At 36.0% G+C, this 16,246-nt stretch overlaps 1 protein-coding gene across 4 annotated transcripts in view; it reads left to right on the top strand.

Annotated features, from left to right (window-relative positions):
* Positions 1–16,246, top strand: part of LOC131167892 (transportin MOS14) — a 148,831-nt gene that overhangs the window by 74,930 nt on the left and 57,655 nt on the right. For all 4 annotated transcript variants that reach the window (XR_009140175.1, XM_058126952.1, XM_058126951.1 and 1 more), the window contains exon 11: positions 15,931–16,065. Coding sequence is in view for 3 of the 4 variants with exons in the window: in XM_058126952.1 (XP_057982935.1) it covers positions 15,931–16,065 (135 nt within the window). In the remaining variant the exon portion in view is untranslated. The remainder of the gene's footprint in view (positions 1–15,930; positions 16,066–16,246) is intronic.

The raw sequence follows: 16,246 nt of genomic DNA, 5'->3' as shown, positions 1-16,246 counted from the left end.
TGCTAATGTTTTAAAAGGTGAAGGCGTATGGCGAGGCTTTTTAACCTTTAAGAGGATAGACGTAAGCCTTAAGGCGTTGTGGTGTGAGCCTTTTGAAAAGTTTATTTTTGGATAGAAATATATAAATAATTTATGTATATTTTAAATATAAAGAAAAATAAGATAATCACGAACAAAATGTAGGAAACATAATTTGTAAATACTTATTGGCCATTCTCTTGAATTCATTATGTATATCATGACAAGAGATAGCTATAACATTTCCAAGTCCAAATTGTTTTCAAGATCTAACTTCTAAGATACATTACTTAATTATTTTAAAAAGGTTGGGGTTAAAGAGTTGTTGAAATCAGCTTCATATTATGACATTCCTTTTATATAAACATGCAGTTAAAATTTTCTAGCAAAGTCTAACTTTAGGAGCACACTGAAAAAATGCGTAAGCCTCAACTAAAAAGGTGCAAAAGGCGTGTCTTTTGTACAAATGCATAATCCTTAGCATGTAATGCATTAGTATTTTTGGGATTTGGTATCTTGTGTTGAGCCTCAAGGCATTTTAGGCATGGTCCTCAACATAATCCCCGATTGAGGCATTGAAAACATTGTTCATTGCTACTGGTAGTTCATGAATTTGATCAATTCAGGTTCAAATGAAGTAGAATAATGGGCTTCATCAGATGCTTTATGGTATCTTGTGAGTGAAATGAATTAGTAATTCATGAGTTATAATTGGAACAGGTTCACATGGAGTGGAAGCATGGGCTTTTCTTGATGTTTTCAAGTCATCTAATCTTATATATAAAGCTAGAAATGTTGGCCAAGCGTCCATGAGGGTTGGTAGGGTGACACGCCAAGCACCCAGGAGGGGTAAGCAGGGTGTCTCACTAGGAGCCAAAGGGTAGGCAGGGTACTTCTATCCCACATCGGAAATGGTTGGGAGATCGTGAGGGCTTATAAGCATGGGCGCTACACATCCTACCAAGATACCTTTTTGGGGAGAAGGTAATGGCCCCGTGACGATGTTTCTACTAGTTTTTCTTCTCATAGAGGGGGAGGCATTAAGCAGCTTTTGGATTCTAGCTAAAGGGGATTGTTTTTATTTTTGATTTTTTGCTCCCATACATTATGATTATTCAAACATTAGTGTTTTGGATCTTTTTTAACCCCACACTGATTTCCTATCACATGTACCATGTAGGGGATTAATGAAACAAGAATGATGCAATAATAGTTTTTGTTATCTTCTAGACAATGCCTTTGGCTATGAGTCCACATGATGAGCTAAGGATGTAGTGTATTGATTATATGAAATTAGTAGATTGTTTTGTAAAGGTGACAATTATATAACGTATTCATTTTTAGTAGAAGTCTTAGCGCTGTGGGACGTTGACAAACTCTAGTTAGTCATCATATCTGATGATCGTACATGAAATCCAATTATTTTTCGTTACCTTCAAAGCCATATCACCCTTTTTTGAACTCTCATCTTCTTCGATGAACTCTTATGATGCCTAATTGCCTATCGCCGCCTTTGGTGAACATATATGTGCCCACACTTTTTGCACCAAAACTTCATGATCTTTTCAACCTTATGTTCAGATGCTTCCTTGAATTCTACCTAACTTCTTAACACTTTTCCTTTTTTGTTATTATTATTATTATTATTATTATTATTATTATTTTTTTTTTTTTTATTGTTTATTTTTTAAATTCTTGTTCAACCAATTCCTGTTTACACCATAGCCTGAAAAGTGCACGAGGTATCACCATTCAATCAAGGATAGATTAGAGAATGACTTGGTTCGTATAACCGAGTTTTGGGTAGTCAAATGTCCTTTATGGTGCTGAACAATGAAGAATTTCATTGGGGCTTGCTTTAGATAAAGGTTTTTTGGTAAGGGCTATGCGGGTTTTTAAATAAAAGTATTGGAGGCTGCTATCTAGGGTGGGAGGTTTTCGTTCTTTGAAGGCTCAAAGCAGTTGGGTGGTGGAAGCTCTCAAGTAGTTTGAAGGCTTGAGGAATGATCCTTCAATATGGTGACTATAAGTTAAAAAATCTTTGAAGGATCTAGAAAAGTTGTGGTACGACATCAAGAAGGTCAAATAAATTACAGTTGTAGCTCTTTAATGAGCTCTAGCAAAAGATGGCATAGGTTTGCAACCATTGACACCCTTTTGCAATGAATGTGGGAAGATCTTTGATCCTAGGGTGTAATGCTGGGTAGGGGAAGGAATATTAGAATTTGGTTAGGGATTTCAAATTTTAAAATGTGGGGAATTTTAGATTTGGACAGTACTGAAATAGGCCTACTAAAGGTTATAAGAGTGTCGGGTTTTGGTGGATAAAATGGAAATGGGCCTATATTTATAGAAAGATGGGTGAGAAAACATTGAGTTATGGTTAAAATATTCATTATGGGGTTACTAGGATTAAGGAAGGTCAAATGGCTGAACAGAATACAACTGACAAGGATAAAGGGGATGAAGGACATGCAATGTGGAGGTTACAATAAAACTCAGAACAATATAGAAGATAGCAAAAATTATTTGAAGTATGTCATATAAGTGGTCATTGAAGATGATATATGGAGAGGTGTGGAAGGATTTGTAGTGAGTGAAGGTCACAAATGCAATAATGATTGTTCCTATGCCAAAAGAAGGAGAGCCTTGGTGTAACAGGAAAGTTGTTGCCATGATACCTAGAGGTGGGTTTGAGGTGTGGAAACAACCTTTTGCAAAAATGGTAGGTAATTAATGTACTATAGACCCATCGTGGTCTGCCCCTTCCCCAAACCCTGCATATGCGGGAGCTTTGTGCACCGATTTGGCTTTTTTGTTTTTTTTGGGTTCCTGTGCCAAAAGCCATTTCTTCTCCACTTTTATGCTTGGATGGGGTCCTAAGAAGTAAGTCATGAGCAATTTAAAGACATTTCATTACAAGAGGATAAGGATGGCAAGGAAAGCTTCTATGAGTCTTTTGATGATTTGGAGAGTTCGTCTGAATTTGTTCAGGGTTCATTATTGGATTAATTGATGCCAGAAGAAGGAATGGTGTTTACTCATTTATTGGCCAAATTTTCCATGGAGTGAGGCTCCATATGATATTTTGATGGATTCAAGTGAAAATTTGAACATGGGTAGCATGTGGCAGGGGATGAAGTATCCAAAAAGTCCTCTTAACAAGCATGGTTTAGTGCTTGCCATTTGAAGAGCATAGATATGCGAATAGAAAATTTGGTGGGACCGGGGGGGGGGTTGGCTATTGTTGCTTCAAATGAATGTCTTCTTGTTGAAATTTTTAATGAGTTTGCTCTAATACCGAGAGTAGGGTATGGCTTTGAACAAGCATACCATGGAGGTTCAAGAGGATCCTACCTCCCAAAAATCTAATACCGAGAGGAGGGTATGGCTTTGAACAAGCATACCATGGAGGTTCAAGAGGATCCTACCTCCCAAAAAGGTATATTAACCATCCTAAATTGTGGAACTTTACTTCTAGTTATTTGTGCCAAAAAGGAACTTCTTTTGAGAAAGGGGTTATTACCATTAATTCATTGGGGGATGAGACAGACATTGGGATCCACAAAATCTCTTTTAGGGGATGGGAATTAAATGCACAAGCCCTTGAGGAAAAGAGCTGAAAGTTGTGGTTTCTGCCAAGAGATGTGACAGGAGAGAAAGAGAGGTTGCAAAAAGAATTGAATAAATTAGCAAATTTTGTTAACTATGGAGAGGGTTGGGGAATAGGTAAGGGGGTAAAGAGGGTAAACTATTTGGATTTTTAGTTGGAGTGTTGCGCTCTAGAGGATGTGAGAAGGAGGGGGCTTATTCAAGAAAATTTGAGTGGGAGTTCCCTAGGTATTGTTTTCAAAGAGGATTGACGGGTGATTTGTCTTATTTGGGAGCATAGGTGTAAGGAGTTGGAAGTTCTTTCTTCTCAAGCTGGTTAGGGAATTCTTATGTTGTGGAATACATGTCCAATTGTTAAAATTGATAGTTGCGTGAGTTTTTTTCTGTGGTCAGTTTCATTGGAAGTTGAAGGTAGGGTGCAATGGTGGTTTTTGTTAGTCTATGGTTTGTCTAGACTTTCTCTTGGGTCTTATTTTTGGGATGAGTTATTTTTTGTCTATGGTTTTTGTGATCTTAGGTGAGCTATTGGAGGTGGTGAGAATTCTTAGGGAAGAAAGGGGGAGGTAGGATTACTTTGAATTTGAAGAATGTTGACACGTTTATTAGTGATTGAGGATTGTGGGATGTTCCTGTGGTGGTTTATTTTCCTTGTCAATTGAGTTTTGGCCTCTGCATGGTGGGGGAGGGGGAGAATTGTTGTTTGGATAGGTTCCTAATTTCAAGCAAGTGGAAGGGTGAGTTTTGTAACCTTTCTCAAAGAGTCTTATCTAGGTAGTCAAATCATTTCTATATTTTTTTGGAGTTTAGAAAAGAGCAAAAGGGGCCTAACTCCGTTTGCATTTGAAAATATGTGGGTCTGTCATAAGTCCTTTTGGTGGTTGGTTTGAAATTTTTGGAGTGAGGATCTTGAGAAGGGATTGGGAAGGGTGTATATTTATAGAAAAACTAAAGCATCTTAAAGAGGAGTTAAATATTGGAAATTTGGAGTCATTAGGGGATATTAAGGCTAAGAAATATAGAATTTTAAGTGAGCTACATTTGTTATATAGGAAAGAAGAAAGGGGAATCTTTTGGGGCATGCTTAGGCTAAGAGGGTAGTGTTGATAGATGAGTTAGAGGAGATGATATTTAGGGAAATGAGGTGTTTGGGGCAAACGATGAAATTTGAATCAGTTAGGGACTCTATTTCTAAAATTTTCCACAAGTTGGTTAGTGTCAAGAGGGGAAGGAACATGATTAGGGAATTGGAATTGAGTGAGGCAAGGTCCCTACTGATTCTTGTTTGATATTCAAAGAGATTACTTGTTTTATGCTAATTTTTTTTGTCAGGAAGGATGTTTGGCCAATATGTGGGGGGTTGGAGTGGACTTCTACTTCTAGTGATCAATGAGGTGATTGGAACCAAGGTCTTAATTTCGATTTCGACTCAAATTTTGAAGCTTCAAAAGTATGGAAATTTTGATTTCGATATCAATTTCAATTTTGATTTGAAAAAATAACGAAAATTAGTAGTAAAGTATGGAATTCTATGTGAAACTTTAGAAATGGTTAACAAACATAATAATATAAGTTTTAGGACTAATATATTACAAATTAAATACATCTATGTTTTGTATGAGGTGGAAAAGTTGTAAAATAGTATATGTATGAAACATATTTTTAAGATAATCTACATTAAACATATTCAGTTAATACAAATGAAATTCTTAAATCATTTAAATATTATTTATTATAAAAATAATGATAATTTAGACATGAATGGTTAAAAAAACTGTTATTGTAACTTTATTTTTTCATATAAATTCAAAAGCACTTGTAATAATCTTTTGTTTCGATAAAATAAATTAAGATAGAAATTTCATTTCACTCCTAAATTTCTCATTTGAATTCTGACGAAATTTCATCGTATAGTTAAAATTACGACAAGTTTTGCTAAAATTTTGAGATTTCGATAAATTTTGGATGATTTGTTGAGATTTTGACGGAAATTATGAAAGACAAAAATCGATTGCCATTTCGATTTCGAGGGCGACGAAAATCAGAAATTTCGATGGAAATTTCGACAATTTTGTGGAAATTTAATACCATGATTGGAACTACCATGTGAGGAAAGTGAGGTTAAAGCAGCTGTGTTTAGGATGGAGATGGATAAGGCTCCGGGTTTGGATGGGTTTATTATGGCTTTGTTTCTAGATTGTTTGGATGTGGTTAAGGGGGATCTAATGAAGATTTTCAATCACTTCTATTTTAGTAGGATTTTGGAGAAAAGTATTTAACTCAAATTTCATTACTTTGGTATCAAAGAAGAATAGGTCCATTAAATTTGCAGATTTTCAGCCTATTAGTTTAGTGATTAGTGTTTATAAGGTCATTGCGAAGGTTCTAGGTAATAAGCTCAAAGTGGTTTTGTGATAGGCTCAAAGTTCTGTGATAGGTAATCCTATTTCAGAGGCTCAAAATTCCTTTTGTGGGGAATAGGCAGATTGTGGATTCTAGTTTAGTAGCACGGGGTTGTTGAGGATGTTTATTAAAGGAGAGAAAAGGGATCTGTTTTTAGAGTAGACTTTGGAAAGCCTTATGACTGAAGCTGTTCGAACTTTATTGTTAAATTCTTTTTGAGGAAGGATTTGGGTGTTAACTGTCAAAATTGGGTGAGGTGGTGTTTATCTAATGCCTCTTTCTTAGTCATTATAAATGGAGAGTCTAAATCATGGTTTATGACTTTGATGGGGTTAGTCAAGGAGATCCTCTTTCTCCCTTTTCTTTTGATAGCAAAAGAAGATGAATTTATTAGAAAAAGAAGAATGTAGAGTAAGATGAACATGAAATCCTCCACAACACAAGAAAGAAAAAAGAGAAAATAAAAAATAAAATGAAAACAACCAAACAAAACTCAAAGAATCATACTAACAATGCCAACCAATCCCATTGGATATCAGAAGACCTCACTCCTTAAAATGACCAGCAGAAGCACACCAAAGCGAGGACAAATAATTAATCTTCTCCCATATCAAAGATATGTGCAGATTTCTTTCCATAAATGTACTAGCATTTTGTTCAATTCATAAACCCCACTAAACTGTGAAAACTGCGTACATCTTCAAGCATGAGCATCCTTCCTTTTACGAAAACCAGAAAGTAAGAGGCCAACAAATCCTTCACCGACTCTGGGTAAAGCCAATTCCTCCCATATACCAACAAGTTTGTTCCATATATTCCAAGCAACTGAGCATTGTGAAAACAAATGGGACGCTGTTGCAGAATTATCAAGATGAAGAAAACATATGTAAGGAGAAAGTGCCTTTGAAGGCCTCCTGCTCTACAACAAGTTGTCGGTTTTATTTCTATTAAGAACAGCCAACCAAATAAAATCCTTGATCTATGAGGGTACATTGGCCTTCCAAATAATTCCATGGAGTGGAAAGGAGATATTAGCATTAATCAAGTAGTTACAAAAAGATTTGCAACAATAAGACCCCGAAGAGTCTAAAATCAAGAACATCTATCCACCCAAAGGAAGGTCAGAAAGTCTTCAAAAACATCAACAAGGAAGGCAACTACACACCTCTATCGTTAAGAATTCTACGGAAATGGAAGTCCTAAAAAATGAATGACCTTCGGAGATCAAGATGATGGAAATAACCTCTCAAACAATAAAGACAAGGAAAAGAGTACAATAAAGTAGCATACCCACCTAGAAGTCTTCCCAAAAGCGAATAAGAGAACCATTACTGAAGACAAACTTAGTGTGATGAACAAAGAGGGGGTAGGCATAAAAAATACACTTCCATGTACTTTTGGAAAAACATCTACTTCCTAAATTAGCATCCCAACCATTCACATGCATGCCAAATTTACTTTTAATGACTATGCTATAGAGAGGACTCTTCTAAAGGAAACCATCATAACCATTTAGCCAGAGTAGTGTTTTTAGACACCAACTTGCCAAGACCCAAACCCCTCTCGAACCTAGACCTACAAACAGTCCCCATCTAACAAGATGATCTCTCTTATGCCCAACCCCTGACCAAAGAAAACCTCACATGATCTTTTCAATCTTACTGACTATACCCATTGGAATCCAAAAAGCATGAAAATAATAAAGAGGGATACTAGAAAGAGAAGCCTGATCTCTTTTTCTCCTTTTTTGTTAATTCTTGTGGTAGATGTCTTGAGTTGATTTGGTTCGCAGCTGTAGATAGAGGATTTGTGAATGGGATTGGGTAGTGAGGGAATTATGCTAGCTTGTCTTCAATTTGCAGTTGGAACTATTTTCTTCTTATAAGATCATAGCGAGTGTTTTTTAAGCATGCTTACTATTTTTCAATTATTCGAGACGGTAAATGTTTTAAAATTTAATTGGGGCTGATATGGGATGGCTTGTATTAATTTGAGAGTTTTTAGTCCTTTGGAGCTGTCCTCTTAAGTTGGGTGATATTCTTTATTGGCCTCTAGGAAAGGAAGGGTGCTTTATTTTCTTAGGTGGGTTATTACATTATTTAGGCTTGTCTTTCTAGTATCCCTATCTATTTCTTGTATGTTGAGAAAGTGACGAGACATTTCCTATTGTCTTGATTGGGGAAGATAAGGATTTTTGGTTGGTTGGGAGGTTGTTTGTATGTTTTAAAAAAGGGGGTTTTGGGTAATTGTTGTAGTACGTAGGAGGTTTCCCTTTGGCACAAACGAAATAAGAGTAAATTTGGCTTGCATGGCAATGGATGGGAAGCTCATTTGTGATTGAGATGTTCTTGTGACAGTCTTTGGAAGGGTATTTCACAGATATATCCTCTTTTTATTCCTTATACCAAATTTATTGTGGGTAAAGGGTATCGCATTAAGTTTTGGGAAGCTATTTGGGTGGAGGCTTCTTCACTTTGCTTCTTTTCCTCATATGTATTGACTGTCGTCTTTGCGCATTTGTGAATCTATTTCTTCTTGTTTTATTTCACTGACAAGGGAATTTTTATGAGAATTTTCCATTTTTCGTAGGGCTCTTCCACTTATAAATTCCTCTTCTCCCACTTTAACATCGTTGTCTTCCTCAATTGTGACCAATGTTGCTCTCTTGCCTTTGTATTGAGTGCCTAGATATGTAAAAAAGCTATGGGTTAGGAGTTAGGAGAAATGGAGATTTATAAATTAGTAAATTTAAAAATGACTATTGATATGTATGCACTCAAGTTCTCACAATAATCACTAATCTTCTTTTTGTTAGAGATTATAATGTGAGCTACTAGAAGCTTGTGTTGCTTGAACATCATCTCCTTCAAAAACTACCACGGGCAAAGCTCTAATAGCATCAACATCTAGGAGATTTTCATCATCAAACCAAGAAGTATCTTTTGGGAGGATAGGTTTTTCCTTATTTGTGATCCATTCATCATCTGAAGCTACTTCCAGCACCAAAATTGGATCATAATTTTGTCTACTTAGAGCTCTCTCCCTCAATTTAGTGTTGTACTTCACGTAAACTAGAGCATTCAATCTCTTGTGCTCTAACCTATTACTCTTTTTTGTATGAATCTACAATTGAGTTTTAGCCATTTAAATTTTTAGATATTAGAAGATATATTTTCATATTTGAGTAAAACGATAATAACATGGCATTTGTAAGAACTAAGAACCTGCTCAAATGTGCTCCAATTCCTCTCACATCCACTAGCACTACATGTTAGGCTAAGAACACGAATAGCAAACTTCGTCAATTCAGGGGTCTTTGTACCAATACGCTTCCACCAATTAGCCACAAAAGAAAAAAAAAACATGTTTAAGTTCCAAGTTGTAAGAAGAAACAAGGATAGAGTACTAGTAATTGACTAATTTTTACTGAAATATTATTTTTCCCTGGGCTTCTCAACATTCTGGAGTCAACAGCCACTCGAGTCCCAAAATCCCCTCGTGCATTATCAAACAAATCCAATTGGATGTCTGTGGCTAGCCTCTCCTCATATCTCAACATTCTATCCATGCATTCAAATAGTCCTTTCTTCACTTCTTCACAATCAGAGAAGTTATCCTTATAACACAATTGGGGATTTAAATATTATTCTGCAACATTTAATGGGTGATGAAGTTGTGGAGTCCATCTATCATCTATTTTTAGCCAAATGGGTCCATACTTCTTGGCATTTCTAGGAAAAAATTGCTGCATTTTTTTCCTTCGCTGAATCCATCATCTTATAGGGAAACCACATGGCTGGTTTTTCCTTGGAATCAACTTCCCTTAGAACACACACAAAGGGGACAACACTCTTGATAGCATAGGCCATGTGAGGCCGAAAATGTTGTTCGAATAAAACTATTGAGTGAGTCCTTATACCTTAATGCATTTTTGGATATCTAGAAGTACACCACATCTCCGAAGAGAACATAGATTGAAGGCCTCAATTTTGTTTGTAAATGCTCTGAAGTGTCAAAAATGTAGTAGTAAAGCGCATCACTGCAGGGCAGATGAGTTCTTTGTTTTTGGTGAAATGCTTCCTCATCATTGCAAGTAAATAGGAACGATTATAAATATATTTCACAACTTAGCCTTCAGGATTGTGCTTGCATGGATCTTCAATTTTGCAATATCCTCCAACATGAGATCCAAACAATGTGCAGCACATGGAGTCCAATAGAGCTTCTCCCTCTTTTCCATAAGCTTTTTTCCACCATTTATCTTGTTCTTCACATTATTAGTTATCACTTGTACAACATTCGCCTCACCAACTTCCTCAACCACCTCATCCATATACTTAAACATCAAATCACCATTTTTTATAGAATTAGAAGCATTAATGGATTTTAAAAATCATGTACCAGCTAACTATTCGCAGGAAAATTAATCAAGACCCTTGAACACCCATCAGTCCATCTATAAATCATGATAGAACATCCATTTTTCCTTCCATGCTTTTTTGTGGCCTTTCAACATGCTTCGAAGTCTATCACTTCATCTTTAAGGATCCATGTCCTCATCTCTTGCATAGATGGAGGGTTGAAACCTGGCCCGTAATTAGCAATACCATCCACCTTAACATGCCAATATACGTCTTCCATCAAATTAAATGGTAGAGCATTGTTGAACACACAACGGCCAAATTTCCTACACACTTCATTTCTTTCTTCCTTCTTCCATTTTGAGTTTAAAGTGGATTGTTTGGTTTGTGAAAATGTAAACTTATCTATTGGACCTCTAGCCCTAGGATTAAGGCCAATCCCACTATTCTCTTGCTCAATATCTCCAACTAGTGGAGATAGACATAGCACTTTGAGTCCCTCCTCCTGGACCCATTCCAATCTCTTCAATAAGTTCATTTCTTTTACCCTTCTATTGGAATTTTTCAAGAGCAATCTTGCACTCATCTCTTATGATTTGAGGAGCTTTTGGGCAAGGTTTCATTCCCTACCTTGTACATGCCAAATGATGTTTAAATCTTGTGACAGTCTCACTGCAATTTTGATTACACAATTTGCATCTAAAATTTTTTTCTCCATAAACTTCTTTAATGTATTTCCAAACAAAATCTTTTTTCTGCCCCTTTGAATCACCTTTAGACATGTTTTTCTTTATTGAACTGGAACAATTAGCAGCTGCAGCAAGAACTTAAAACTGAAAATTGAAATTTGAAACAAAAAGCTTAGACTGAGACGAAATCTTGATTAGCGAGGTTGTAGAGGGTCGCTGCAGAGAGACGAGAGGCTTGAAGGAGTCTTAGGAGGCAGATCAAAGGTTGGAAGGGACCCTTGACTCGTTGGATAGAGACGAGAAGCTTGGAGGAATCGTCGGAAGCAATCGTGGAGTTGTTGGAGATGGACGAGAAACTTGGACGAATCGTTGGAGGCAGTTGTCGAATGGTCGGAGAGGGAGAAGACGCTTCGTCAAGAGAGGAGAAGAAGCTTCATTGAAAGAGGAATTGTCGCTGGAGGAATCGTTGAGAGAGGAGAAGAAGCTTCGTCGAGAGAGGAATCAACGCTGGAGGAATCGTTGAGAGAGGAGAAGATGTTGCTGGAGGAATCGTTGGGAGAGAAGAAGCTTGGTCGAGAGAGGGAGGAAATGGGTTTTAGACTTTAGATTCAGAGTTCTGGGTACCTTTCTTTTTTGTTTATGTTTTAAATTAGGCCATCCCAAAATGCGTGCACCTTCCAATTTTGAGGTGTAGAAAGAGAGTTTCCCCCCCCTGAGGCGTACGCCTTTTAAGCTTTTCTCCTTTCCACTTACGCCTTAGGGCGTTTTAAGCCCAAAACGCCTTGAGGCGCGCCTTACGAACGCCTTTTAAAACGTTGGACTTGACACTAACAAATTGTTACAAAGTAGGTGGCCTTTTAAGGCTTTATCTCCGGTTGTTTCTTTTGTATGGGTTAGAGTTTGGCTCTGACCTTTTACTCCATGCTTCTTTCCATGGCGGGTGTGGAATAATCTTTTTGGCTCAAGTGTGTTTGCAGTTGTTTGAGGTTTTTTTGGCTTTCTCATTTTCAGGTTTTGGGAGGGGTGATGATGGATTAGCTTTGTGGAAGTACGCGGCTTGTGCTCTTTTGTTGGGGTTATGATTGGAGCAAAATGCTCATATGTTTACAGAGAATGGGATTCCTTTTTCTATGTTTTGGAATAAGATTAAGTTTTTGGCCTCGTTTTGGGCTTTTTTATTTGGATGTTTTAAAGTAGTGTTCCCCCCCCCCCCCCTCCTGATTGGCTGTGCCGTGTTGATATTTTTTGTTTGTTTGTTTATCTTCTAATACATACATTTTTTTTGTTGGTATTTTTGGAGCTACTATGCAAGGTTTTATGCCATGCAGAATTGAATGCTTTTGTACAACTAATATGGACTTGTCAATTTAAACCTATGCTTAACAATTGAGTATCTTATTGATAGTTTGAAGGGTTGATGTTGCATTTTGCCCTTTTAAGATTAGTTGTTTTGTTGAATTTCCGCTGCTTGAATTGTGCATTTAAAGTTTTCCTAAATTGTCCCGTACCTTCGATTTTTTTACATTATTTTCTTCTTCCCCCTATGATGTACTTTGGAGGGATAAAAATTGGGGTATCTTATTTTAGGCTTGATATCATTTGTTGGCTGATAACCTAAAAGATTCAGCTTTCAGGTAAACTGGTTTCTTAACATGGCATCAGAGCCTTGGTTTCGAGGAGGTCCTAGGTTCAATTCTCGTTGTCATTGGTTATTTTAGGACTGTTTAAAATTTTTATTATTTCCTTTAATTGATTGTATTTATGTTTTGCCCATAACCTAAAAATTTTTAGGTAGAGTGGTTAGTTAATGTTATTGGCATAAAATTCTATTATTGGCATAAAATTCTATGTGGGAGTTGCTTCTGCGATAAATTTTTGCACCACTCATGATGCTTACATGCTCCTTTTAGGGTGGATCTAGTGATTTTTGAAATTGCTTCTTGACATTTGCTTTCATTAGCCAGTTGAATTCTTGGTTTTTCTTTAGCCCATGATTTTTGCCCTTCTTAAGTGTTGGATATTTCATCAAACGAGCCTTGTTCTAGTTACAAGAGCTTTGAGGCACAAATGTAAAAATGAGAAAACCTTGAAGTGTTCACAAAGAGATGCATAGGTCAAAGGGAATTACTCTCCAGTCCCTAAGCCCTACACTGCCTTTGTTCATATTTTCCATTTCAAGTTTGTCATGATAGAGTCAAAGACACGTTTTATGAGTGTTAAAGCTTGATATACATTGTTGGTCCACAACTTAACAGCTTAAGCTTTTAGATGAAGTATATAATCTGACATGGTATTAGAGCTGGTTAACAGGAGGTCTGAGGTTCTAGTCTTGTTACCATGTTTATTATGCGGTGTTTAAAAAATAATTGTACTCCATGTAATGGGTATTTATTGTTTGTTTTATTCTCCCTGTGCTGTCGGGCTGCATGTGTGGGGAGTGTTAATGCTTGACAGACATTGTTGGTTCACAACCTAATAGCTTAAGCTTTTAGGTAAAGTGTAATCTAACAATTAGTCCAAATTATTGTTGTCAATTTTTATTGAAAAAGTGGATTGGGCTCTGTTAGATTACCACTTTACCTAAAAGCTTAGGCTTTTGTGTTGTGGGGCAAAAATGTATGTCAAGGTTTTACATTCCCTTACACGAGCAGCTCGGCAGTACATGGTGAGATATAACAAGCTATAAGTAACACCTAGTATAGGGAATGCAATAACTTTTCAAACACCACAAAATAAACGCGGGCAACAAGATTAGAACCGAGGATGGGCTTTTATGTTGTGGGGCAACAATGTATATTAAACTTTAACACTCCCTTGCACGAGTAGCTCAACAACACGTATAGAGATATAACAAACTATAAGTAACACCAAGTACAAGGAATGTAATAACTTTCAAACACAACAAAATAAATGCAGGCAATAAGATTAGAACCCATGATCTTTTGGGAACTTGACTCTAATACTGTGATAGATTACCACTTTACCTAAAAGCTTAAGCTTTTAGATTTTGGGCCAACAATGTATGTTAAGCTTAATGGGCTGCTATAGTTGTTAGAATCTCGTGATTTGTGATTCGATTTGTATGATTTGTATCAATTACACTCCAAATTGATTCAAATCTAACTAGCAAATCAGAAAACAGCCAAATCTATCAATTTACATGATTCTAGACCTATGATATCCTAAAATAAACCTCCCAAAACATCATTTCTTTTATTTATTGTTTTTATTTTTACATGATTACTTTAGACTCCTTGTCTATGTCAGTTCTGTGCTAAAAAAGAGGAGAAAATAGAACATTAAGTCTTATGTTGCCTTCACAAAATCATTCTTCACTCTAGGAGGAGTATAGTGTTTGGTCTTTGAGTAGAAGGGGCAGAATACTAATTGGTTAAGGCGGTATGCATGTTTCATTGTGTTGAGATTCAAAAGTTGAATTTTAGTAGTTTGTTCAATTATTATCAATTCTTTATGCTAATTGTTTTTTATTTTTTAATTAGAGAAACTATATGTATGAAATATATGCTTAGATGGATGAGTGGTATAACATTGAAAGATAAATGAAGGAATGAACATATTCGTGGTTAGTTAGGTGTAGCTCTTATAGAAGATAAGATACGGGAGGGACGACTCAGATGGTATGGACACTTGCAACGTACCTGTGAGGAAAAGTGACTTAGTTACTGTGGGGGGCAGTAGAAGTGGTAGGGGTAGACCAAAAATAACTTGGGAGGAGATAGTGAGTAAGGATTTAATATCCTTGAATCTATCAAAAGAAATGGTCCATGATCGCATAAATTGGCGGAAAAGGATTCATATAGCTGACCCCACTTAGTGGGAATAAGGCTTGGTTTTGTTGTTGTTGTTGTATATGTATGAAATATAATTTTTTTAATTGTTGATAAACACCACAAGTATAATTTTTATTATGTTTTCTTGATTCCTTCCCTTAAACAACGTAAAGTTCACTTCTTTATTAATTTTTCTGGACTCATTCCCTTACTTTTCATTGTTTAGGGAAAGCATGCACATGAAATAAGAATTTTTTATTTTCAAGCTTTAAATGTGTTTACCATTTTTTCTTGTTGTTTGTACATCAATATATGTATGTTGTTTGGAATCAGTTTTGAAATTTTGTACCAAATCTTGCAATTTGATTTGATTCTCGATTCTTGATAATAAGGCTTGATATACATTGTTGGCACTAATTCAAGCTTTAGAACACACGATTGTAATTTCAAATTGAGAACTATGTTCTTTACTAGTATTAAGTCTTGATATACATTGTTGGCATTAATTCACGCTTACTACCACTGCAATAACACAATGCTAAATGTCTGAAGTAACCAGTAATAGTGGTAAAAATACCCTATTCGGTTCTTTTTCCCGAAGGCCTTTTTATTCTCACACTCTACCCATTTATATCTCATCCTTTTCTTTTTCCTCTAGATTGGAGGATCCTTCATCATTGGTCTGTTTTTTTTTTTTCTTCTCAAAATTTATTTGTGCATCATGGAACTTTCATGATTGAGATCCATTTTTAAAATTACAAAAATGAATATTTTTTGCTTGATTATTTGAGTGCGAGTTATTAGTGGGCTGATGGGAACAAGTGAAGAGAATTTCGATGAGTTTTCCTCTAGATGTTTGTGTTGCTCATCTCTGTAACAATATATATTCTATTGTTGCTATTATATCCACTGAAGACAAAGTATTTCATTGTTTGGTAGTTTATGATCATATTTCACTTGCTAACACGGCTTATCTTTCTCTAATCTAGAAATGTGTTTTTGTCATTATTTTAATGTTTAAAGATAAAGATAAAGATATTGAGATGTTGTTCCTAGCAGGTGGATGATTCTACATATAATGATGAGAGTGGAACAGTTGACTTGCCAGATAGCTTGGCACATTTTAGGATGAATCTAGTGGAACTTTTGGTGGATATTTGTCAGCTTTTAAAATCTTCTACGTTTGTGAAGAAGGTGGTTGTTCTGAAGTGTACTTTCTAATTTGCCAATATTCTGCAGTGAGTTTATATGTACTGTTTTTAGATCTAAAAATTTATTTTGATAAATAAAATTTCTCAGTGTTGATTCTCTGAATTTATCCACCAATCAATTTGACTGAATTTTGTTGCTATATTGTTACTTTTTTGTGTTTGAA

Source organism: Malania oleifera, chromosome 11 (genome assembly GCF_029873635.1).
Source record: "Malania oleifera isolate guangnan ecotype guangnan chromosome 11, ASM2987363v1, whole genome shotgun sequence".
NCBI lineage: Eukaryota > Viridiplantae > Streptophyta > Magnoliopsida > Santalales > Ximeniaceae > Malania > Malania oleifera.
This window is presented reverse-complemented; position numbering and strand designations above follow the sequence as displayed.